Here is a 26,169-nt window from a genome sequence, read left to right as displayed (position 1 = left end):
TAACTCCCAATGAGTAACACTATGTAACAAATGGTTTATCATACATGTTTCCATACAATGAATTTCAATAATTAAAATGTAAAACGAATATTTGGAATGCAACTTTGCATAATCTGTGCACACACTGACTCGAAATTGCACCGAACAACTAAAACAGATTTATTGTTCTACAGTGATTTACTTGGTCATGTCAGATTAGTAATATGGATCTGTTTAAAAACACAATAATTAAGACAAGCAGGATAAATTAATCAACGTACAATGCAGTATGAGCTACAGTCAAACGCGGGAAATTACTGTAGAAAATCTTGGTTCACAGATCTCTTTAAAACTGCTTTTATGCATAAATAAAACCTTAAAATGTAGATGGATTACATCCAACAGAACTACTGTAGCTAAAAGTGAAAATGATTCAAACATTTTTCAAATAAAACTTAAATATTTATAAGCACCCAACCGCATTTCATAAATCACAAATTATTATTATTTTATTTCTGAAGCTTCCTGGCACAGCACGAGGATTGAGCCACAGAAAGTCAAAAAAGAAGAAAATATTCCTTTAGGAGCATGAATCACACACAAAACTGGAGCAATCCAAGAAAACAGGCCTCCAAAGAACATTCCATATGGCTTTCCCAGGAATCGCAATAGCTCGGCGCAGCTGAAGTCATGACCAACAGGCAAATTTCGGCCACATGCCTTCCCAACCCTCACCCATGAGCCACACCAGGCAGGTGTTTCATTATGATGAGGCAAAAGAACCGAGTGAATGTAGAGTGGTCCCTACCTGTCAATTATCACTGGATCCGAGGGAGTCTCATTTCGGTTGCCACAGCTTTTCTTGTCACAACAGCGGCTACGGAGCAAAAGCGAGAGGATTTAGTACAACCATTACAATGTAAAATCATCATTTAGGCAGACAGAAGGTTCAAATTGCTGGGTTGCAAATGCTAGAATTACCACAAAGCCATACCTGGCAATCAACGGATCCCTGGGACAGAACATTCTATTTGGGTCACCTATGGGTTAATGGCCAGGCTTAACCTCTCCCTGCACAAAAGAGGGAGGGAGAGGGACTCTCACAGAGCGAGGACTGACAGCCTTAAGATGGGGTCTCCCCATCACTGCCCGCGGGATCGGAAGAGTTCACTGGGAAATGCATTATTATTACATCTACCCAGTGAGAATATTCAGGGTTGTGGGTGGCTTAAACACTCTTCCCTCAAGATCACACTAATTGTGTGGAACGCGTCAATAATGAGGTATGAGTGATTTCTCCCCCTCCAGTCATTTTGTATTAAATGGATTTCTTTTTCTTCTCCTTTCTCTTTTATGGGAGACATTTCCTTCAACCACAGCCTTCCCAAAATCCTAAAACTATAACTGTTTGCTTTTGAACCATGTCCAAAATGTAAGAATAAAAGTACAGTGCAACAATTGAGACAAAGAGGTAAGAGAAGAGAAACTAGAGATCCACACATCCTCTGGCTTTTGTGCCCTGCTCTGGTCACTGTGTAACTTTTCTGGAAGCATTATGGACAGCTGATCCAAAGCCTGGCAAAAGCCTGACAATGGACGGTCTTTAGGTCAGAGAAAGGGCAGACATGGGCAAGAAAAGCACCTTCTATCAAAATTCCACCCCACATGTGACTTTCAAGTTGCTAGTTTTTTCTTAAACTGATATGCTTCTAAAGAGTGAAAAATTAGGGTTTTTGAAAATTACCCATGGTCAATAGAAACCTGTCCATCTGAGACTTGTTTGCAAATAAGAAATGTGTCCACTGGCCAGTCTATACCCAAGGGCACACTATAAAAGCACATATTTGATCAGTCAAGGAGGTGAGGAAGTTATCTAAGCATTATACATTACCTTGTGCCACAAATAAAGTATGCACTTTTCTCCCTCTCTCTCACACAAGCACGCATGCACACACGCAAACAGACATGCACACACAGACTCATTCGACTTAGTGAATCATAGAGCCTAAATTTAGAGAGCTGCTAGAGAGAAACAAACATTGAACTTCATTTTCAGGACCCAGAACTATACGCCTGCAAAGGGAGTCTTGAACCAAAGTTAGGAAGTCTCTCTCCTGGCTGTAACTATATCTCTGAAAAGAGAATCAGCTTCCAAATTTGGTGCTCATTCCAGTTGTCTCTCATCTCTTCAGAAAACAACAACAATAATGGTATCTCCTTTGCCAAAGCCCTCGCTAAAAACCACACCACTTGCCTTAGAGCCGATACTTTTCTGATTCAGAGGAAACTATTTCCTCCAGGCCTGAGTTCTGCCATACTAGTACTTTGGAGATAGAAAGCCCCAAGGATCCCCAGACTTCCCTGGTGGCCTAGTGGTTAAGAATCCAACTGCCAATGGCAGGGGACATGGGTTTGATCCCTGGTCTGGCAAGACCCCACATTCCACATCCTGCAGAGCAACTAAGCCCATGCGCCACAACTACTGAGCCTGCACTCTAGACCCCATGAGCCACAACTACTGAAGACCACACGCATAGAGCCCATGCCCATGCACCGCAACAAAGAGCAGCCGCCCACTCTCCACAACTAGAGAAAGCTGTGCACGGCAACGAAGACCCAACGTAGCCAATAAATAAATAAATAAATTTATTGAAAGCAAGCAAGCCCAAAGGATCCCAATACCTACGAGACAGATGAAGAAACAAGGGAACAAGAAGTACAGTAGTTGAAATGCATGCAAAAAAAAATATAATTTAAAAACTAAACTCCATCATTCCTGAACTCTACTCCCCTGCACCTACATTTCAAGGGCTTGCCAAAAAGCACAGTGGTTAAGAACACTGACTCTGGAATCCAAGCTGCTTGTGGCATCTGGAGCAAGGTATTCCACCTCCTGGAGTCTCAGTTTCCTCATAGGTAAAATGGAGTGACTGTGGTACCCACCTCTAAGGGTGGGGGCTTAGGTCTCCAAAAGCAGCCCATCAGCAGAGCCCAAGTCTTTACCCAGGGAGAAAAGCAATACATGGGAAGGCGTATTTCTCCTTTCTATTTTCCATTTGTTCCTTTTTCAAAACAGCGACTGGGCAAATCCCCAGCGGTCAGACCCTCAGCATTGTCCTGCCCAGACGGAATGCCTTCCACGCTTCCAGCTCGCCTGATGATAATCTCAGACTAGAATCTATATCTCAAGACGATACGATTCTCTCCCTCCTCACTGCCACCACCCTTATCCAAGTCACTTTCACGTCTCGCTTGGACTCTTGCCGTGGCTTCAGACCTGGTCTCTCTGCCTCCAGTCTTCAACCCCTGCGACACCCAGAGTGATCTTTTTAAAACATCAATGGGACTGTGTCACTTCACCGCCCAAGACCTTTTAAAGGCTTCCCACTGCACTGAGAACACATCTATGGCAGTCCATGGTGCCAGACCACCTCCCAATCTCCTGTCACTCTCCTCCAACTCGCCAAGCTCCAGCCTCACTGGCCAATTTCAATCTCTCTAACAGGCCACACTCAGTCTGACCTCAGGCCCAGGTCTGGACAAGCCTCCGGGCCTAGACTGCTCCTCCTTCAAGCCCTCCCTAGTTAGCCAGCCTCCACCCCCTCTGCAGGCATCAGCCTCTAGGCTCCTTCCTTCCTCAGAGAAGATGGCCCTGACACTTGATAGATTCCCCCTGGTGTTTCCTTTCAGGACACTAAACACAAAGCAAATTATGTTCTTACATAGATATTTGTGTATTTTTTTGTTACTATCTTTCTCCTCCCACCCCCTCCCTCACTACTCTTCATAAAGGAACACAGTGTCAATTTCATTTACCTAACGAGTAGCATAAGGCCTGGGACAGGAGAGAGAAGCTCAAATATTGGTTGGTTGATTGGATGACTTCGTCAACGAATGTAATGTACTGGGGGAAATACAATCCAAGAAAACAGGGAGGGAACAGACGGAGGAAGCCAAGCTGACCCTCTGCACAGACACTGCTGAAGGAAGCAACGTTCACCCCTACCCCACCCCACACGCCAGACCACCTCCCCAAGCAAGTGCCGCGCGAGGCCTGAGATTCGCCCTGTGCCTTAAGCACCGTCTTCATCCCCTTAAAATAAAAATGCCCTTGAGTGCAGCCAGCTGAATCGAAGCACAGCCTAAGGGAGAACCACCCCCTCTCTGCTGTGCCCCAAGGGGCCCAGGGAAGACAGCAGATGCGAAGAACAGAAGCGTAGAAGGACTAATAGAATAGGAACAAAATAGGGGTAACGAAGAAAGGAAAACAGACCAAAGGGCTGGAGGTCACTTAACATTTGTAAAGAAAACCTTATACAAAGTATGAAAAATAGCCCAACAGGTTTCCCGTCTCTCAGGTCATGTCACTGCATCACGTAGTCATCATTCCCAAAACATGATTCTTGGGCTCTGCGTCTGGGGTGGCGACAAAATAGTGTCTACAGTTTAAGCCCACTTTAAAAGTATATGCACACACACATATATATATATGTGTGTGTACATATATACATGTAAATACGGAACTGTCCGCAGCATTAAAAAGAACGAAGGTGGGTTTGTACACACCATCACGGAAAGAAGTCTACATCATATTATGACCTGGGGAAGCCAAGCTGCAAAACAGTATGTATGGTATGGTCCTACTTCCGGGAGGGAAAAAAGGAGAGTGAGAGAGAGGGAGGGAGGGAGGGGAAGAGATAAACCGTCACAAGCCAGTTCACACCCTCACTTCACTCAAATTTCTGCACAGTCGGCCTGCAAAAACCCTTCCCTGACTACTGCTCCCAGAGTTCTGTAGCCCCTCATCCCACTTCACTTTTCTTCCTAGCACTTATCACATTATATTTTATATTTACTTGTCTTCTTCTTTATTGTCTGTCTGTGAGTACAAGGGTCTTAAACTCTTCTGTTCATCCCTATGTCCCCAACAACTAGAACAGAGTGCAGCACACAGTAGGCCCTCTGGGAGTATTTTTTGAATGAATCAGTAGAAACTTCAAAGAAAGAGCCCATAGGGAGTGGAATAAGTGGGGAAGAATAGAGGGTATATATTTTATTTCTGTACTTCTGCAGTCTTCCGCTTTGTATTGCAATATTATTTTCCTATTAAAAAAACTAAAAATCAACTGCAAATTGGGGAAGGATGGTCTTCCTTTATGCTGAGCTGCCATCTAACCCCCTGAAGGTCCCTAGTTTTAACCCAGAGCCAAGCAGAGCAAGGACCTGTTTTCCTTGCCTGTGATGGTCTTTCTTGCCTTCTCTTTCCTCCCTTCTCTAAGCTGAACTGCTCCCTAGTTCCCTCTACGGAACTCAGAAGGACCAAGAAAGGTGTGTACCAACCTCCACCATACATAAGGCAGGCATTATCCAAGAAGGACAGGATGAAGGGAGAAGAGACTCACTTGTGGTTAAGGCAGAAGCGGTCTCTGGCTGAAACAATACAGTACATGGAACAACAGACACAAAAGCACTTCAAGGGAAAAGTTACCATGTTAACAGAAGAAATCAGAGTGTTAATAACGTCCTCATTACTGTGTGACTGATGGATCTTCATCCCTTCAACTGCTGTTCTTTAGACTTCTACTATGTGTGTCAGGCATTGCACCAGGCACAAACCTGGCATTTGCTCCCTAAAGCAGGCATCTGTCAGGGGGCTTCCTACTACTTCACATCCCTCTCAACCTGCAACCCAAGTAGCAGGAGAGCAATGTGGCCCATTATAGGATTGGGGACCCAGCACCTGGTGTCCTGCATTCACTGTGGACTCAAAACAGCAGCACTTTCCCCAGCAAGATTGTGCATCCTTCAGACAAGCTAGTCCAGGAGAAAGCAAGCTGTGAGTCTCTTCCTTAGCAGCATGGCACAAGTGGCACATCTCTAGTGCACCGATACATGGCTTCATAAATCAGGGCAAGAAACATTTACATGTTTCCTGGTCATGAGATCTGCAGATCCTCATCTTAGGGACTTGGAACTTCTTCCCATAAGTAGAGGCTCTCTCAAGTGGAGGAAAGCATCACCTCCATCACTAAGCTTTCCAACAAAGAGCAAGCTTATCTTACCCATTTAGCCAAAGTGGCTAGAGAATGAGATATATGAATTTTCTGAATAGTCTGATTAATAGTAATAGGTTCATTCTTTCCCTCAGTTAACCTACATAATCAAGTTTTCCCATTCTTTAAAAAAAAAAAAAAAAAAAAAAGACTCGCTCCTTTTCTTTTCTCTTGAGTTGGTTTCTTCACTGTCCAACTATTTCCTTGCCAGAGTCCCCATCACTCCTTGCCACCTGAACCCCATAAAACCTGGCTTCTGGCCCTCAGCACCAACTTGAATGTCCTCTCCTGAAATTCACCAGCGACTTTCTGGTGCTCTTCTCAGTCTTCACATCCATCTGGATCTCCTTACACTTATTACACGGATGGCTCCCTGTCTTTGAAACACCCTCCTTTTATTTCTACGTCCGGTATGCTCAAGGTTCTTTTTCCTAATTCTCGAACACACTAAATGAGATTGTTCCCCAAGAATGTATCCATGGCCTCGTCTCTAATTCCCCATCCTTGTTAACCCCATGTAAGCCCATAACTTCACCTCGCACCTTTGAGAAAAGACATCAGAAGTTGGTTACCCTTCGCCCTGACTCTCTGCCCAGCTCCAGGCCAGAGGCCCACCACCTGCGGACCTCTCCTCAGAGAAATCCTGCTTGGACCGCCAACAAATGGACCAAAGCACTCCTTCATGCACCCTCTAAACTCCCTGTGCTGTCTCACCTTCCTCCCAATCCCTTCAGCTACAACCCACCTGCAAGTATGTCCTCCCTTCCCTGAGCAGCCGTGGTACTTGGCCTCAGCTCTCATCTCAGTCTGCCCTTTCTACAGTGCTGTCTAGTTATCTGTTCTATGGGTCTCATTCTCCCAGGCTAACCTGTCAGCTCTCCTACTACAGGGGCCAGTCCTTTTCGGCACTGCATTCCACTGTGCTTTGCACATAGTAGGTGCTAAAAGAATGAATGAAAATATCCTTAAGCAGCACACCTAGAATACACAAGCTGTGTTAACGTTTTAGTAGACACTTCCCTTCCTTTCAATATTCTCTTACCATCTTTCCCTTTGAGCAGCTACGTGCCAGGTACTTAGCTAGACACTGCAGATATTGCTACTACTGCTCCCACTACCTCCACTGCTTCTATTACTATCAATACTGATACTACTGCTGCTACTATTATTAATAAAAATAGACATTCGGCACTCAACTAGGTGTCAGTTACTGGGATAAGCATTTATGGGAATTATAGCATTAATCTTAACAACCACCCTATGAGAGAAGTAATAGTTTCTCCCCATTTCACACATGGGTAACTAAAGCAGAGAGGAAAACTGGGTAACTTCTTTGTCTTCAAGGAGCTCTTAGTCCAGCAAAGAAACACAGGCCCTGGACACACGATTACAATGTGCTGCGTGCTGTGAAAGAAAAGCACAGGATGGCATAGGAATGCACAATAAGGGGACCTCGCTCAGGCCAAGGACCAGGGATGCTTAAGTGGAAATCTGAAGGAAAAAAACAAGAATAAGCCAGGCAAAGAGGAAGGAAGAACAAGCCATATCAAGGGACCAGGCTAGCCCAGGGAGCTCATGGTCCACAAGATGTTAGGCACTAACAATGGGAAAAGATTGCTTTCCTAAACACAGCACCCATCCTCTGCAATTGTCCCGCGCACTGGAAAGGGAGAAAATCTGCTTCGCCCTGCCTGCAGGCCTGGGAACTGGACTCACCTACCAAGCAGAGTTCCTATTTTCCATTCCCATTTTAAACATAGGATGCAAAGATGTATTTATAATCAAATCCTTTGTGGAATGAATCCTGCTTTTAAAAATCCTTCGTGGGGCCATACTTTTTAAGAGCTTAATCACAAAGTATTAGCAAAATGTTATGATGATTGGTATAATATATTCCAGTTTACCAAAAATGCAGAACCTTTCCCAGAATTCCATGGAAAAGAGTTCTATGTTATCAAGTCAAGGGGGTTTTGTCTCAAAGAGAGAAAATAATTATAATCCCATGGCAGCAAGTCCTTTAGACAGCTCATGCAACGGGGTTACCCTCTCAACAGAACAAAACTGATTTTTTAAATTTGCAGCCACCTAATACACAATTCCCTGGTGTTTTGGGATTTTTTTTTTCTTTTTTCTTTGATGACAGCAAAACAGAATCATCCCAAGCCCTTTCCTGTCAATCTAAATTCTCTGTGTCTCCTTTAGCATAGCTCCAACATACTATGAATATACCTCTTTTGTGACATAAACACAAAGTTTTATTGTGCCGTTAGCCTTGACAGAAAGCACTGCAGAAAGTTGTTTACAAATTAAATATCTAAAACAAGCTATTTTAAAATCCAGGGCCCTCACTATTTCATGGCTGCAATGAAGAAATTTCATCTTGGGGAGAGCAAGCTGTCTTTCACACCATATGGTTAATGGTGGTGCATAGCAATTAGCCAGGCTGATTAATGGTGAACAGACTCTAATTTTATGCTTATAATTGAGCCTGCATTTGCACCCCTGGTGCAAATTCAGCACATCTCAACTTCCACTTACAACAGGCAAGAAATCAAGAGAAATAGGATGGTTGGAAAGTGAGAATTTTTTTCCTAAAGCCCCCTAAAGAGCATCAGATTTGCAATTTAAAAGACTGTTAGCCACACAATAGATGACAGGCTTGTGTAATAGGGTCATGGCAGCCTGGTAAACAAACAGTACCCCTTACACATCTATAGGCAGTCAGGAAAACCATCATCTGTAACATTAGCAGGATGACATTTTGAATATGGCTCTTCCCTCTTAGCCATGCAATACAAACATCATTTGCCTTCAGAGGCTTAAGAATTTTATTTTTTGCTATTTTTATGTTTCTAAAAAATAGAAAGAACATCAGCAGTAAAGCACATCAACCAGCATAATAAAGTACTCTGGACCAATGAATTTTAAGAACAAGAAAAATATAAACTGTATTAATAGAGTGTAGGCTTGTGTGTGAAAGGCATAATATATCTTTAAGTATTTTAAGAATAGAATTATTCTAGCATAGTCCAAACATTTACAGATATGAGATGCAAATCTATGATTTATAGATATTAGTTGGCCTATTGGTTGAGATCCATCTTCCTGTCTGTCTCCTATTTGCTAGAATCACACGGAATAGAATATGGAAAATTCATTCTAACAATATGCTAATTGTGGGAAGGTAAAGTAAAGATATGGTTGGAAAAATAGTAATATGAAGGAGGTCTTTTTTTAATGCTTTTCAAAATGATTTTACTCATTTTATTCTGAAAAGCGCAGCTCAGCTTTAATTGTGCAATTGTTATATACAGTATAACACCAATTTTACCTAATAGTATTTTCTAAGAAATCCATGACCATGTTTTTGGATTTTGTTGCTGCTTTCAAGTTAGAGAAAAGCAACCTGTTTTGGGAATAATTAACAAGTTTTACAAATCATGAAAGTGAAAACTTGTGAAACTCCTGTATATTTTAGAATAATATATTAGCAGTATGTTTTTTAAAAGGAGAAAATAATTTTGATATACATACATAATTATAGATATAGAAGAAGTTACTAATTGGGACTGCACTAAGGAAACACATTAATCTCTTTCCTATTTTATTTCTACCTGTAGAGTTTTCCGACTGCGTTCCCCACAAGTCCATGAGCAGCAAATACAGCCCGCCCATGCCGAAGTGGCAGCCGAAAGCCCTAAATGGTTTGGTCAATAGTAGTCAGGAGCCAAGCACGCTTTGTGCCAGGAGAGCCTGCGTGGCTAACACAGCAGTTAGTAGCCCTTCCCTGACGCGGGTGTCTTCCTCACGCTTTATCCAATTACTCAGAACATCGGAAGCAAAGTGCCAGTGTTATTTTATGAAGAATAAGAATACTAAACTGCAAGTTAAAAGGCTGTTCTCTGGTTTACTCTCTCCCACGTGGAGGGTTGGCTGAGGCCATGCAAGTGAAACTGGCCTGCTTGCCTGGTTTCAAACGTAGCTTCAGACAAAAATAAAGATACTCATTTGTGGACAACATGAATGTTTATACCTTTCAGGGACTCACCTTTACCATCCTTCCAAAAGCTCACTACATTTAAGAAATATTAGCTACATTGTCATAGTTATATAAATGTAACTAAGATTAAGAGATCAGATGTGGGACGGGGGTGGGGCTGGGGGGGAACCACACAGTTTAAGGATGAATGATGCCTGTGTTCGGATGGTCATATTTTTAAGTGGAGGAATTAAAAAGGGGAACTATAACTTTCAAGTCTTATCCAAACAGACGCTTCTGCTGACATCAATAGAACTCTTACTCATTTTACTAGCAATGCAGTTGAGCACATATATTAACACTAAAAGGGTTATACTGTATTTTATTCAATGGAAAGAAAAAGGGGCTTTGTGCCCCTTGAACAGTGAGATATCAAAATGGAAGTGTTTGTCTTTTAGGATGAAATCTAATAAATAACTGAGAACCACTGTGATGCCTGACACTTTACTACCAAATACTCATATCTAAGAGTTTTTAGATGGTCTAACAGAAGATAAACATATACCCAAAGAGAGACCTGAATTCACCCAGATTTCAGATACAAATTCATCTTATCTTTGCTAATTAAATGGAGAGAACAAGGTATTTCTTACCTGCACATGATTTCGTGTGTGAGCAAGACTCGGCACATTTCTGGGTTCTTGTCTTGGCCTTCATATACTATGGCCTGTAAACAAAGGCACGATTTGAGCTAAGAATGGAACCAAACAGCAGAGAACAAACTACCACAATCAAGTTCTTGACCATTCACCACTGCTGCAGGCCAATTAGCTTTCAGAGCTGAAGGCCTCACTGGGCTGATTGCTTTAAGACAGTTGTTAAGGATCAACCCAAACTGAGTGGAAGGGGCTATGTTCCTTTGTCCCGTCAACCACCTTATTATAACGCACATCTGTGGATCCTTGTATGAGATGGGCTTCTGTCGTCAAGACAACCACAGTTCTCTCTTCGATTCAGAATAAAAATAAATCTAATCAATGGGGAAGGAAAAACCCAGAAGGTTTAGCAGATTGAGATACCAGTGATTTAAAATCTAGAAAAGCACATATAGATTTTATTTTTAAATGATTCATATCTGTCATCTCATTTTACTACTTCCAGCTCCAACATGTAATGTTCTAGAGGTAAGTAGTAGAAAACAAGTGAGGGTATGGTTTAATGAGTCCACTCACTGTCTTCTTTGAGATGATTCATCAATCAGGGGAAATCCTTCCCGCCTACATGTTGAAAGCATGTGCTCTCTGGGGTGTATACCTACCCAAACAGTAATACTCACCTGCATATGCTGGGGGAAGGGCAGGCATGGGGGAGGGGTGGAGTTAAGCCATAGTTATCTCCCTCAACTAAGAAGAATTACATCTGACTCTCAAAATTTGGAGTCCCAAACCACCTCACCAGCCAAGATGTTTTTGTCTGTTTTTAGTAATATGTGTACAAACATTTTACTTAAGGTCACCAGGAAGTTTCCCTGAGACCTCTGCTTACTAGAAGATCTACATGTTAATACCTGGGCCAAAGAAAAAATCACAGCTATGGATAGAGCACTGCTCTGCTGTGGGCATACATTTTAACTAACTTAACAATGTAGCACTGCATAATACTAATATAACACAGCTTCCAATTGTTAAGAAAATTACTTTCACACTTTCAGATAACTCTCAATTTCTTGGTGACGAAACCACTCAAATTAACCAGAGACTATCCTATTTTTTAGGACACACAGAAACTGCAGTAACTAACTTGTAGTTGGCGGGAATGTGCTTTTTTTATGAACGTGGGACTTTCAGAACTGTAAATGTTGGAGGACAGTTTATGACACTGTGTGTGCAAACCCTCAGGGCAGCCTCTGATTTTGTTACCTAACTCCATTGCAAAACAAAAACTGCAACAAATTGAAAAATGACAACCACTGCCTGCATAAGGAAAAAACATTTCTTTACCATTAGCCCATCAAAAGCATTTCTTATGGTTAGCCTGTTATAACCCTGTATTTTTTAATGTTTTATTTTGCCATGATTTTAGATGTATAGAAAAGTTGTAAGAATGTATAAATTCCAAGATACTCTTTACCCAGATGCCTCAAGTGCTTACATTTCAGTAAATTTGCTTTATTCTTCTGTCTTTCTCTATTTTCTTCTCCTGAACCATTTATTAGTTAACTGTAGACATGCCCTAAACACTTCAGTATGTACTTCCTTAAAACAAGGAATTTGTTTACATAACCATAGCATGGCTATCTGAATCAGAAAATTAACATTGATACAATACAATAATCTAATCTAAACACCTGAGATTCACCAAATACCCAATAATGTCCTGTATAGCAAAAAAAGACAACAAAAAACCCAACACCAATCACTGCATTCAGCTGCCATATCTCCTTCAATAAGGACTATTCCTGAGTCTTTGTATTTCATGACATTGACATTTTTGAAGAATATAGGCCAGTTGTTTTGTAGAACATCCTCAACTGGGTTTGTCTAACGTTTCCTCAGACTTAGACTAAAGTTATGCAATTTAGGGCTGGAATACCACAGACATGACGCTGAGTTCTCAGTGTATCACATCACACTGTCAACTAGTTCCACTCATGGCAGTTAACTCTGACCACTTGGTTAAGGGGGTGCCTGCCACCCACCAGAGAGCACAGCCTGATTTGTGTACTGTAAAGTTACTACTTCACTTTATGTAATTCATAACTATCTTCTGGGGAAATCATCTAGATTATGTTAACATATTATGACTTAAATTTTCACCCCTTAGTTTTAGCATGCACTGATAATGCATTCCTGCAATCTTAAAAGAGCTTTTAAATACCCAAGAAGTTGCTTTACTCAAGAAAATGCATTAAGTAAATTGAAAATGTTTTAAAAACCAAAACATATCTGCCTGCTTTATTTACTATAATCACTGCTTTAAAAAAAAAATCAAAAACACATTGTAAATAACTGATTAGACCTCATACATGGTGCTAAAAAATTCTAATCATGCATTTCTGCAAAATCTTATCACGCCATGTTTTATATGTTCTCTTAATACCCCCCGAAAACCTCTGTTTCAACTTTAGTTTTCTGTCATGCTAAACCAATGCAAGTGACTTGGTAAATAAAATTCACAGGTATTAATGGGGTTTTCCCTCCTGTTTAAAAAAAAAAAAAATTCAGTTTGGGGAGAGAAAGAAGTATCAATTACATCAGACCTTCTCATTTTGATTCTTTCTAGATAATACCAATATTATTTTTTAACCGAGGCTGCTGGTTCCACTGAAATCAGTGGGCCCATGATGATACCCAAAGATATGCTGCAATGAAAACATGCTGACGACTCCCCCAAACAGTAGATGATCCATGGTCTCCTAGGAATTCCATGTTTTTATCTTTGGTGACTGAACATCATTTGTTGAAGGCCCAGGGCCTCTGTAATACATCTCTACCAAATGTCAACCTGCCACTTCGCTTCTGGCAGCAGAGTCAAAATGGAGAATCTTTCTCTACATCAAGCATAGAAAAATGAAAGCATGAGTTTGCAATTGCTCAGAAATAGTTAAACTCTGGGGACAGATGGAAGCATGAAGTTTCTTCTGTCCCTTTCCTTGGGGCCTCAACAGAATAATACTTTTCAGCACACAAACACAGATAAAGAAGTGCTTGCTGCTTCTGTGACTTCTGAAATAAAAGCAGGTGAAACAGAGTCTTTTCTCTCTCCTAAGAAGTAGAACTAAAATCCTGGAAATAGAGCAATCTAGAACCTCAGTGTCACAGAGTTAGCTATACAGTGGAACTCCGTCAAAGGCAGCTCCACCTCCAACCTCGCCTAAGCAGTTTTTATTACTGAAAAAGCTTGTTAAAACACACAGAGACACATGCGCACCCGACACTATCATATGAAAGTATGGTCCAAGAAATCAACATTCTGATGAGATCCAACACAGGAAAACAGGATGAATGTCTCTGATATAGAGTGTCAACAACAAAACAGACTTTTAAAAAATGCCAAGTTCTCCCTCTAGCTTTCACACACATCAAATCTCTACCCTCTACATTTAGCACACACGTCAAGACTGGTTCACAGTTCAGCAAACCCAGACTTCAAGCCTAAAAGGAAAGGGATCCTCTAACGCGAACCTAGGGAGAAGTTTCTGCTTTTCTTCCTAATTTAAATATGTGCCTCTGTGGGATGTAAGTAAAGTTCGTTGAGGCTGGATCAGCTGGGAGATCACAGAAGCATATAAACAGCATCGACTACTTTAAGTGAAACCATTTTAATAGACAGCTGGTTTAGGACCTAGACAATGGAACACCAAGAAGAAGGCTTATTTTCATCCTCCGTAGTAAATCATGCGTCTGCTCACTGGGAGGAAGGTAGTCTGCTGTGAGAGTGACAAAGACAACAGTGGTTTAAATAAATCAATGTGTTCATCAGGAGTAAGGATGGGATGCCTGTTACAGAGATGGGCAGGATGGGGAGAGAAAGCATATGAAATACATTATTTAAATAAATGAACTGATGGTGAAGCAAGCTGAGGTTTTAACCTAAGAAACAAACAAACAAAGATACAATATCAAGTAGAAAACAATGTTTACATTAATCCTGCCAATGCAAATAAATCCCTTAAGGTGGCAGGAATGCTTGTACAGGAAAAAAAAGTAAAAGAATAAACAGCACAAACTTCATGTCAACTTTAAAAACCTAGTGAAATTGATAAATAAGTTGTCAAAATGACATATTTGGAGCAGATTTCTTCTTCTGTATGCTAGCCTCCCTTTTCTTAATATTCTCTTCTAATGAGCATAATGAAAGTATCACAGTTATTTTTAATACTCCATTGACTTTCAGATTGAGCGTTTTTTCAAGAATTATTTTTTTATAATCAACAAAAATGAAGGAAAAAATAGTAATTGTTAAACTTTCACATCTTTACACAACAGTGCCAGAAGTTTTGCTGTGATAGGATGAAATGCCATCAGTTTCAAATGCCTAATTATACATTAATTTATACCACCTTTGAAAAGAAATAAATCAGTCAATAGAGAGAATTGGCCTCTGTTGCCACTGTTTTAGAAGGCATCTTGTGAAGTGTGGTTCATCTCTGCTTTTCTAAAATATCACTGGGTCTAAAAAGTTAATTGACACTTACTATGGGTAAAGACCACACAGTAAAACAAAAAATACACGGTGAACTTAACACAGGGATCACACTTCAGTAGGATGCCAAAAGAAATACAGGGAATCGAGCATGGTTTTCTTTGTTTACTTTTCTAATAATTTTAACTCTTTGTGTTCCAACCCAAAATAAAGTGGGTAAAGGGAATACTTTTGACTTTGGTTCATCAAAATCTTAAAGGGTTTCAGGAACAAAATGTTTTCATTAGGAATCTTTCTACGTTTACAAACCAACAATCGGAGACTTATTAATTTAGAAAGACAGAAAGAGAGAATGAAAGGGAGGGAAGGAAGGAAGGAAGACAGGTAGACAGGTTACATATAACAAAACCCCCTAATTTTCCATTTAAATCAAAACAATAACCTTGAAAATGTCACTCTTTTTTCCAAATACATAATAAAAGGCCACACCTAATTTGTCACCTTAAAGAATATATTTATGAATGTACAAAGTATCTCCTTCAACCAGAAGTAAGGTGTCCTCTAAATACAGACTGTCAACACGACTTTGGCAGCAAATTACCAAAAATTGAAACCAAACAAAAAATAATATCAAAATAATAATAATATGAACACCTACACTATCAACGTACTGTAATATTAATCATTACATTCTACCACCAAGTTCCATTGCTTGTCATTTAAAAAAAAGTGTTAGCTAATGTGGTTCGGGAAAGTTCCAGAAGGTGAGGGAGCCTTAGCTAAAAATTAAACGGTGCCAAAGAAAACACTACAATTTTGACATTTCATAAATAATTGTGTCAAACAGCAATCCAAAATTAATAGTGAAATAAAATTTAAAAAATTATTTTGTTTCAATTAGCAGCTTGGCTACTGGTGAACAAACTACAAAGACGTAATTTAAGCTCAGCGGCTAAGTAGGCCTGTTTGCAGAACTGAATTAGGAAAGTTGCAAAGGAATGATATCATATTCAGTATGCTGTGCAGTTACGTCACAGCCCTGAGTAAGAAGAGACTGTGTACCAAAAGCAGTTAGCTTCAGAATGTATCTTTTGTGTCTCAAAGAAATAAAATCTCTCATATTATTAAAACACCAAGATAAAAACTGAATCATTCTAACAATATCATGTGATATTTCTTTTTCAAGCAGTAATAAAAGATATTTCACTCATACGATAACTACATTTATATCTATATTAGTAGATACAACTGGCTTTGTCAACCCAATGTGATAATAATAATAATAAAATAGTAAAAGCAGCTAACTTATTAAGCACTTAATGTATTGCAGTCACTGTTCTAAGCACTTTCCATGTACGAATTCATTTAATTTTCACAACTGAGCTTCCAGGTAGGTGCTACCATTACTTCAATTAGTTTCCAAATGCTTACATATTTTAATAACTCACTAAGACCAAATCATTCTTGCTCAACAACTATATAAACAATTCACCAACATCCAGACACTCCTTCATTCCTCTCAGCAATATAAGATATAAGAACAGACAGTCCTCGTAGTCATACAAGTTCGATAAATGCATCACTACTAATACATTCGTTTTTAGTGCTGTTCAAACATTCACATGGAAACAGCTCTAGCGTAAATATCCCCGAACAAATGGCTGTATATTATCCAGGAGGGAGCAGTTGGACCGCCAGACTGGGAAAGTACTAGGCCATCTGGCTCCGGCAATCTCTCCAAAACCATCAGCTTTGTTTTCACCCCCAGACTCCAAACAACACATTTTCCACTGTGATGAGTTTACATTTTCCCAAACACAGGTCCTGATCATGCATAAAAATTCCAAACTTCTTCATTCCTCTATGTGCAAGGAAATTTAAATCACCTGCATTTTTGACATGTTACCAAAGAAGAGAGAAAGCTGCGAAAATATAGCTCCTAACTGTAAACTTGCCGTGTCCTTTTTTGTTTGTTTGTTTCCCCAAATATATGAAAGGACCTCTCTGCTGGCCTAGTTGAATTCCTTGGGAACTTATTGATACACTAAAAATGTGTTTATCTACCAACGAAGAACCATGCACAGAAAGGGTTGTTAATCAAATCTATGTAGCAGTGGCAGGATATGATGAAACAAATCAATAGGAAAAAATGCACTTGCACCCATAACTTAAAGTATTTGGAACATCAAAACAAATATATAAAGATCAGCTGAGAAGAGAACTATGACAGCAGTTTTGATTATTGTATCTTGGACTTCCCACTGTGCTAGGACTTTTTAAGGGTCCCCTCACCATATCACCTTAAAATCCATACCTACAAGGATTATGTGATTATTATTTTTCCCTTTCCATAAAAGAGCTTTGGTTTAGGGGCAGGGAATGTTTTGTTTTTGATAACTTTATGGAATTTGGTACTCTTTCTTTGAATTGTAAAAATGTCACTTTTTTTCAAAGCAAGACGGTAGGAGGTGAGTTAAGTTAAAGGCTTTAAAAAAAAAAAAAACTAAAGATAACTCACTGAAGCAATCACAGAACACAATCGTATTTCAAATACTACAGGAAAATCTGAACTGAGGTACATTAAACCTCAGACCTCTCCCACTGAGTTCATTTGAGTTTCTGCAGTAGATACTGTTTCTGGGTGCAACAGCCATAAACTTCTGGATCCTACAGGCCTTCCTGCATGCTCACTAATGGAATACCAAAAACAGCAATGACAACAACAACAACAAAAAACTATTTTTAGTCCAGCTAAACTTGGTTTTGAAAAACCTTTCCCAAAAGCAAGCGTCTTATTTTCTACTTGGTGGACAAATATTTTAAATATAATTATATCCTCTGTGTTTTATAAGAAAAGTATAGGGATAAGAGGGCTCAGATCCTTACACATTCACTTCTAATAAAGCTTCCCCTTTCCTGGTAAAGTCCAAAATTAAGCGTCATTACCCACAATAGTGTAATGAGACACTTTGAAAAGGTGTGAAATACTGTGTCATACCAATACATCTTGGTTGATTGAGTACATTTCTGTTTGATCTCAATGCTGCTAACTCCACTCAAGATCAGGAACATTCTATGAAAATATAAAGTACACAGCTAGTTTTGAATTTCGCTTGCCAAAGAGTCCCTTCAAGTTTTAACCCCAACTTGTGAGTCAAAGATATGACATCACACACATAAAGCTGCATCTCTGATGTGAAAAATGTTATGATAAATAAGTAGCTAAGAGAAGACACTTGAACTATGCTTAGCTATTCCCTCTGAAATTTATGATGTTATTAGAATCACATCACCAAAATTATTCCATTCTGCACTCCAAATATCAAAATCCTGAGCCCACCTGGAAGAATTTCACAGGGGGAGAAAATAAAAAGAACTACTTAATCGGTCACCTTATGTCAAGACTTAACTTCTGATTGAAGCGGGTCAGTGCGTACTTAACTTAAATCAAAAATTTAAGAAATTTAAAAATCAGACGGCATTTAATTATCGCAGAATAATTTTAAGCCAGATGAGAATCCACTGTTTTACTAACCAAAGCTGAAACATAATAATTACGTCACAGCTAAGGAAAGTCATGCTCTTCACGCTGATCTGCTTTTTGAAGACTATTGTATTAGCTGTGTACACAAGAAGCTAACCTACTTCCCAAACTCTTACAGCACATAATCAAGGAACAAGCAACCGGATAACGGGCAGGGATTGCCTTTCAAAGTAAAAGCTACAGAGAAGGCATCAGACAACTATTATGAAAGCAAACAGGTATGCCTGGAAATGTCTTGATATTTTTAGACTGAATTCAGATAATTAGTAAGCCTTTTTTTTAGGTCACTTCCCACCAAAATATATAATTGCCTACATTTATAATTTTAACTTTCAGTGAGACGTCATATTATGGCAAGTAACTTTCTTATACCCGCTATTACTACACTATATCTTATTCTGGTCCCACCCCAACAGCTGATAGAATTTATGAAACCAAGCAAAGAATGCCTTAAGCTATAGTTTTTCTTAAGCTCTATGACCTTGTTAGTAAAATGATATTAGATGTATTGCTTTATAAAAATCAAGATTATTCTTCCACCGTAGAAGAGTCTATAGTCAATTCATTTCATAATGGGAAAATCAATTCTTGTAGCACTTTTTAAGGGGCCTAAAATAAAGTTTCAAGGGAAGTTATCACTTCAAACATGTCCTAATTTTGTGCTGCTTACAACTGTTCACAGAGTTGCCTATAATTTACTATTTAAGTAGCCAATGTTTCACAAGGAGACAGATCTTATATACTGATTTGTGGGGACGTTTTACCCTTTAAAAAATAAACTCGAATGAGTACATAAGGAATATGTATTAGAAATCATACTTTCCCTCTCCCCCTCCCATATTTTCTTTCCTCTGATGGGAATGGCAGGAAAAGATATCCAGGGTGTGAAAGACAATTTTTTAAAACAAAACTCCACTTAAGACATTTTTGTTTTGATATCATTTTTTTTAAAGTTACTGAAATCAGGCTTTTGTGCTTTTTTGCTAGGCAGGAAAAAAATTTAACAAAATACAGAGTGTCCAAATCAAAGGGAATTATCCTATGTAATGATCAAAACCAGTACAGTAATAATAATAATAAACAATAATACCAAGAGTAAAAGTATAAATGTGCATTTACTCTGAAATGTGCATTTATTTCTAAGACATAAAACAGATCTTCAAGAAAGTCAAATATTTTAGGCTAATAACTTGAAATAGATTTCAAGAGATATGTATTTATCCTTTTTAAAAATACATTTCATACCCTCATGTTTTTTTACTTGGTTCACAGTGAAATATGAAGGTAATAATTACAATTAGCTGTTATTAAATTGGTTCTTGCTGAGTAGATTTTAACACTCAACAGCTTATTAACTCGCATTTTGTATAACATATTTAAGCCATGGGTATCTAAAAACAATTTTAAAATATGCATGTATACCCTAATTTGAAAACTTCCAAGCTAGTAACTATGAAAACTACATCCCTTATTTTAAAAGGAATATTTTAAAATCCCAATCAAGCAAATGAGTTTAACCCTCTCACTAAATTGGTGGTTAATACACAATGGGTAACTTTTTGTTCTGATTTCTTTCCCCCACCCAATAAAACTGTCTTCTTGTTACTAAATCCTCCAACTACCTAACCAGATATTTAATTCCTAAACTAAACTTTTTCTTAAAATTAAAAAAATAAAGTTCCTGCCCCTCGTTAAAACGTCAGACCTCTTTTCTGACTCGGCTCATAATTGTATCTTTTAAACCATAACTCAATCTTAATGTATACTGCTTGGCACCCGTGTGTTGGGAGCTTAAGAAAATGCCGTCTATGTACCTTTAAGACCACAAGCTCGCTCAGGCTCCCTGGCTTCTTGCCAAACTTGGAGGCAAAAGCGGGAGGATTTTTGCAAAATATCCTCTAACCATTGTCGCTCCCTCTTCCAACACTATAACCACCACCATCTCTCTCTCTCTCTCTCTCTCTCTCTCTCTCTCTCTCTCTCTCTCTCTCTCTCTTTTTTTAATGTGTACAGTGGGTCAACTGCGCTCTCAGTCCATCTCACCATTCCTGGGGAAGCTGCCTTTGCCCCTCACCCGCTTCCTCTACCCTTTTTCTCCCCGGGGAGGCCCTGATGGTTTGGGTTTCACAAGTTCAGCCCAATCTGCACCAGGGTCCCTGGGCACCTTTTGCGCCCCCTGGGGCTCCCCGGCCGGGTCAAAGGAAGTTCAGCCCATATTTTCCCCACTCAGCACCCCACAGTCTTAAATCACAAGGTCCGAATTTCCCTTGTAAAGAAGGAGCCGTCGAGCCATCTTCCCCACGCGGCCAGCCAACGCGCTTTGGGGCATTTGCAAGGCTGCGCTGAGAGCGTGGTCTGCCCTGGCATTGACAGTTCGAGTCCCAGCCCTCCCGCTAAGGAGTAGCCAGCTTCTTGACTCTCCCACATTTCGCGGCCCCTAGAGTCACCCCAGCGGCGCGAAATGAAGACACTTACTTGTTTTGTCATGGAGTCAATGAGGCGAACGTAGAAATCCTGCTCCGTCCTTATTCCTGGGGGAAAGGGCGGGGGATAGGGGAACGAAGGAGAATTAAGTGAGAGAGGATCCGCACGAAACGAACAAAGAATGGGGCTCCAAGGCTGCTGGAACTCCGACTGTCCCGGAGCACGTCCAGGACCCCCTTCCCGAGTGCCCAGAGAAGGGCCTCTGGCCTAGCCCGAGCGCATTTGGAAGGCAGCCCCCGAGCCCTGCAGCTGGGCATAAAGCGGACCCCCACCTGGGTACGCCCCCTTCCCACGGCTGGAGTCCCTCTGCGCGCTCTCCGGGAGCCACCGAGGCCCTGGCCGCTCTAGCCCCCCGAATTCAAGGGGCTTTGGGCAGGAAGTCTATGCTAAGCGGAGGAACCCGGCCTTAGGAAGGGGAAGAAGAAAGCAAGCTGCCCAGCGGAAGCCAAGGCGCCACACCTGGCCCCAGGTACGTGCCAGCGGATGCGGCCGCCCTCGGGCCACTCAGGGCCTCCTCAGGTGAAACCTCTTCAGGCGAAACTTAGGAGAGGCCGCTTTATCCTGAACATGGCGGACGACCGACCTTTGCTCGGGCTTGTCGTCCACCTGAAGCTCCTCGCGCCCCCTACCCTCACCCGGAGCCCCAGGGTGCCGGCGCGGACCCGACAGGAGCCTCACCATTGCTGTAGAGGAGCTGGAGCCGGTAGTGAATCCCGTTATTGGTCTTTTCGCTGTTGGCTTCCTGGGTTGCAGCAGGACGCAAAGAGACAAGAGACGCAGGAGAGAGGTCGGTGTGAGCTCGTGGACCGACTTCGAGGCAACTTTCCCCAAGCAGGGACCCCCGGCCGGGGAGCCGGACAGGCCCGGGAGCAGCAGAAATTGCGACCAACTGTGATCCCTCTGCCGCCCTCCGGACCCTTACTGCTCCCTCTAACTTTCCAGAAAATTCCATGGGGGCGCGCACGGGCGATCCCGTTCCTAGGGCCTGGGGGTTCGAGCCTCGGCCAGCAGAGGCAACAGCCGCGCGTGGTCGCGCAGTCGAGGGCGGGTTCATTCCCCGCGCCCTTGACTCTGGAGTGCGAAGCCGGGCTCGCCTCTCTCCACCTCTGGGGACTCAGCACGAACTTTTTTGGAGCAGAGCCTCAGGAACGAGGAGCCCGGGTTCGCCCAGAACGGGAAGTGGCTTGGGGGGGGCCCGCGCAGGAGTGTGTGTGGATGCTTTGCACTCGCGGAGGAGCGCGCCTCCCGAAGCGCCTGGGCCTGCTCCCCGGCCGGGGACGAGGGGCAGCGGCGCTGCGCCCACTTACTTTTTCCTTCTCCACGAACCCCACAAAGGCTGTCCTCTCGATCTCCACGGGCTGGCCCTGTCTGTCGTAGAGGGCCAGGACGAAGTGGAAGAAGTTGGATTTCCGCAGATTGGAAGGCGGCTGCTTCTCAAAGTGAGCCCGGGCCAGACCCACCCCGCTGCGGCCAAAGACGCAGAGTTAGACGGCTAAGCGGGACAACAACCCGAGACCGCTTGTCACCCCTTACACACGCGCGAACCCTCAAACACCCACCTTCTCCGCCCCCCAAACGCCCTACATGCCCTACACTCTCACTACATGCCCCCTCCGACGCCTCGGGCCCACCCGGCGATGGGACATGCGTGCTCTCGCCTGTCCCGTCCTCCCAAGCACCGGCGCGCCCCTAGAGCTCGACAAAGAGGTGTGAAAGTTTTGTTTGGGTTTTGCGCAAGAGATAAAATGCTGCACGCATTTACTCCGACCTGACGCGCGCTGCGTGGCGAGGAAGAAAAGTAGCGGTGGATGAGGTGAACCCGGATCGCGGAATAGAGCCGGTCGTTTACAACTTAGAGGGAGGGTGGGCATGGGAGTTGGTTCTCGCCACCCCCTCGAGTCTCCCGTGGGCAGGTGAGAATGGATGGGGAACATGCTCAGCTCCTCGCTGCAGCAGCCATCCTCCGGGAAACCTCATGTGCCCCCGCACCCCGCCCCCGGCCAGCCGCGGGTGCCCGGCCTTGGGAAGCCGTGTGTCCCGGCCCCCCCCCCCCCATAAAGCATGTGGAGAAAAAGTATCAGTGGGTGGAACTCAGAGCAGTCAGGGGTGGTCGCTGTGGGAAAGGGAATTGGGGATTTACTTTTAAGACCTGTCCTGACAAAGTTTCGCTGTTCCGCAGAAATCCTCACACTCTTTCCAGAAATCGTATGGATAAGGGCTGAAGGCTGAGCGCGCCCTCCCCGGGGCTAGAGCCTGGGGCGCCAGGGGCGCAGGGCGGCCACTGACAGCCCGACCTGCCCGACACAAGGGTGCGCACGCACACGCCACACACACACACACACACACACACACACACACACACACACACACTTTCGCTTCTAGCCCAGTTACCCAACTCACTCTCACTACCAACCACCCCCATCCTTATTATCATTGGGGATGGGAACAGTGTTGTGGACACTTGTCCCCAGCCTGGAGAAGATGAGGATGATGTAATTAGTCATCTTCCTTCTTCCCCTTCCGCCCTCTCTGGGACGGACAGATCCTGAGGCCACCAGATCTCCCACTCCCCCAAGCCCAGCTGATGGCCTAAAAAAAGGGGGGGACCATTTCTCACTTGGGACCAGGAGTCCCCAAAAAAGGGTACTGAGGGTGCCCAGGAAAGTTCCCCTGGTCAACCTCCAAGAGCAGTGCCTCCAGGCCATACAGTCTAGCATCCCGGGAGCTGAGAGTGGCAGAGGGGCTAGAAGGGGCCATGGTAATAGATGGTTTGGAAGACTTTTAGGAGATGTCAAAATTAAAGTTAGGAGTTGCTGTTCTCCCCGTGGACCAAGAAAAACTGAAAACTAAAGAGAGAGGGAGTGAGAACCAGAGAGGAGAAATAAGAGATGATTCTAGGGGGAAATGGAAAGAGAAAAAGGGAGAGAAAAGGAGTTAAGAGAAGGAAAAAGAGGAAAGAGGAAGAAAGAGTGAAGAAAGAAGAGGAAGGAAAGAAGGAAGATGGGACTGAGGAGAAGAAAGGGGGATAGAAAGGAAGTAAAGAAAGGAGGAAGAAAGGAAAGAAGAAAGAAGGAAAGGAGGAAGGAAGAAAAGAGAGGGAGGGAGGAAAGGAAGGAGAAGGAAATAAAGTTTTTAAAAGGGGGGAAGGAAAAAGAAAAAAGGAGGAATGAAAGGAAGAAAGGAGATAAAGGAAGGAGGAAAGAAAGAAATAGAGAAGAAAGAAAAAAGGCAAGGGAAAGAGAGAGAGAGAAAGAGAAAGGAAAAGAAAAAAGAAAAAGAAAGGAAAGAAAGAAAAGACAGCCGGCCTGAAAAGAAAGAGCAATCACAGAAAAACACAGATATCCAACATCATGCTGGTGAGACGCCTCTTCTGGCTTAAAACAAAATGAAAACAGTCACAGACCAGGCAGGGAAAAGTGCCGGTAAAGCGTGGGCTCCTCGCAGGCAGCTCCCGACTCTCCGGCCGCAGGCAACCAAGACAGAGCGGCCAGGGAGCGCGGAGCCCCGGAGGCGAGCAGAGCCGAGCGGCAGACGCAGGAGCGCGGCCCAGCCCCGCGGCGGCCCCTGCCGCTACCGCCTCCCGGCTCTGCTGCTCGTGGCTTGCCTCCCCGGCCGCGGTCCCCGAGCGGTACCCACCTCTGCGCCGCCGTGTTGGCGTCCAGCACCCCGGCGCCCTGCATCCACGTCCGCACCGCGTTCATGCCGCTGCCCAGCGGCTCTTCCTTCATGCTGCTTCCACTCCGTTGGATGCTTTCCTGAATCCCAAACATGAAAACAACCTTTTCTTGTGGAAAATCTCCTCCCCCTTGAAAATTTGAAAAAAAAAAAAAAAAAAAAAAAAGAAAAACGCCAGCCAGAGATTTTTTTTTTTTTGAGTCGATGAACTCGCGCTAGAAGATCAAGGCGTGCTGTAAAGCAAATTTTTTTAAAATGTAAACCTTCGCTCAAAACTGAGCGATAATCCGAAAAAAAAAAAAAAGCAGAGAAAAAAGGAAGGGAAAATCCAACAAAAAGACCAAAATAAAAAAAAAATAGAGATGTATGCTTGGCTGTTGGGGGTTGTTTGGTTGGTTAATTTTTGGTTTGGGTGCTTTTTTCTTTTTTTTTTTTTCTTTTTTTTTCTTTTTTTTTTTTTTTTTTTTGTAATGCTCACAGGCCGGTGGAGGACAGGAGGGGCTGGAGTTTCCTTTTGTAGAGGTACCGTTCACTTGAAGAAGCAGGAAGAAAAAAAAAAAAAACCCCTGATGGCAATTTAAGAAACAATAGACTCAACTCGCGCTGCCGGCTTTGCTACTTCAAGTGTCATTTTCCACAACCAGGCAAGTTTTTCCTCTCTCTCTCTCTTTTTTTTTTTTTTTTTTCCTCCTTCTCTCCCAACCAAAGATGTTTCTTTCCTTTCAGTGCGTATAGATGAGGAGGACGCTGGTTGCCGTAGACAGATACACCAGAGAGGGAGAGTGGAGTGGGGGGAAGGGGGAGGGGGGGAAGGGAAAGACAGAGAGAGGAAAGGAAAGGAGAGGAGAGGAGAGGAAAGGAAAGGGAGAAAGAGAGAGAGGTGGACCCTGCTGGATGGAGATTCTGTTTTCTCCTTGCTAAAATAGAAGTGATTTGCAGGCTTTCCCTATGGAATCCAGTTTGACTCTCCCCAGAGCTAAACACAAGCACACTAACCCCAAAGGGGGGAGGCGGGGCCCGCGCCTCAAGGGCCCACCCCTTCATTTGCATAACGTCATCCTTCCGCCTCGCCGCAGCCAATCGCGGTGCAGGAGCCTCCGGGCTCTCGGCTCAGGGCCACGCTCCCTCATTAACATCCCTCCCCGGGTGGCGCAGGGGAGCCGGCCAAAGTTCCTCGCAAAGTGGCGAGCGAAGGATCGCTGAGTACCAGCGTCCGAGCTGGAGAGGAACGGGGCTGAACTGGGCAGAGCCGGGCAGGAGAAGGGAGACAGAAGGAAGGGGAGGAGGATATTCTTCTCAGGGATTTGAGC

At 42.8% G+C, this 26,169-nt stretch overlaps 1 protein-coding gene across 8 annotated transcripts in view; it reads right to left on the bottom strand.

Annotated features, from left to right (window-relative positions):
* The window catches only part of EBF1 (EBF transcription factor 1), a 383,593-nt gene extending 357,758 nt beyond the window's left edge, over positions 1–25,835 (bottom strand). For all 8 annotated transcript variants that reach the window (XR_009052895.1, XM_057729995.1, XM_057729986.1 and 5 more), the window contains exons 1-6: positions 24,821–25,835; positions 22,492–22,648; positions 21,863–21,926; positions 21,176–21,231; positions 10,665–10,738; positions 788–856 (exon numbers count right to left, since the gene is read on the bottom strand). Coding sequence is in view for 7 of the 8 variants with exons in the window: in XM_057729995.1 (XP_057585978.1) it covers positions 788–856; positions 10,665–10,738; positions 21,176–21,231; positions 21,863–21,926; positions 22,492–22,648; positions 24,821–24,954 (554 nt within the window). In the remaining variant the exon portion in view is untranslated. The remainder of the gene's footprint in view (positions 1–787; positions 857–10,664; positions 10,739–21,175; positions 21,232–21,862; positions 21,927–22,491; positions 22,649–24,820) is intronic.
* Between the last annotated feature and the right edge of the window lie 334 nt (positions 25,836–26,169).

Source organism: Hippopotamus amphibius, chromosome 1 (genome assembly GCF_030028045.1).
Source record: "Hippopotamus amphibius kiboko isolate mHipAmp2 chromosome 1, mHipAmp2.hap2, whole genome shotgun sequence".
Classification (NCBI taxonomy): domain Eukaryota; kingdom Metazoa; phylum Chordata; class Mammalia; order Artiodactyla; family Hippopotamidae; genus Hippopotamus; species Hippopotamus amphibius.
Note: the sequence above shows the minus strand (reverse complement) of the source record. Positions and strands in the feature narration are given on the sequence as shown.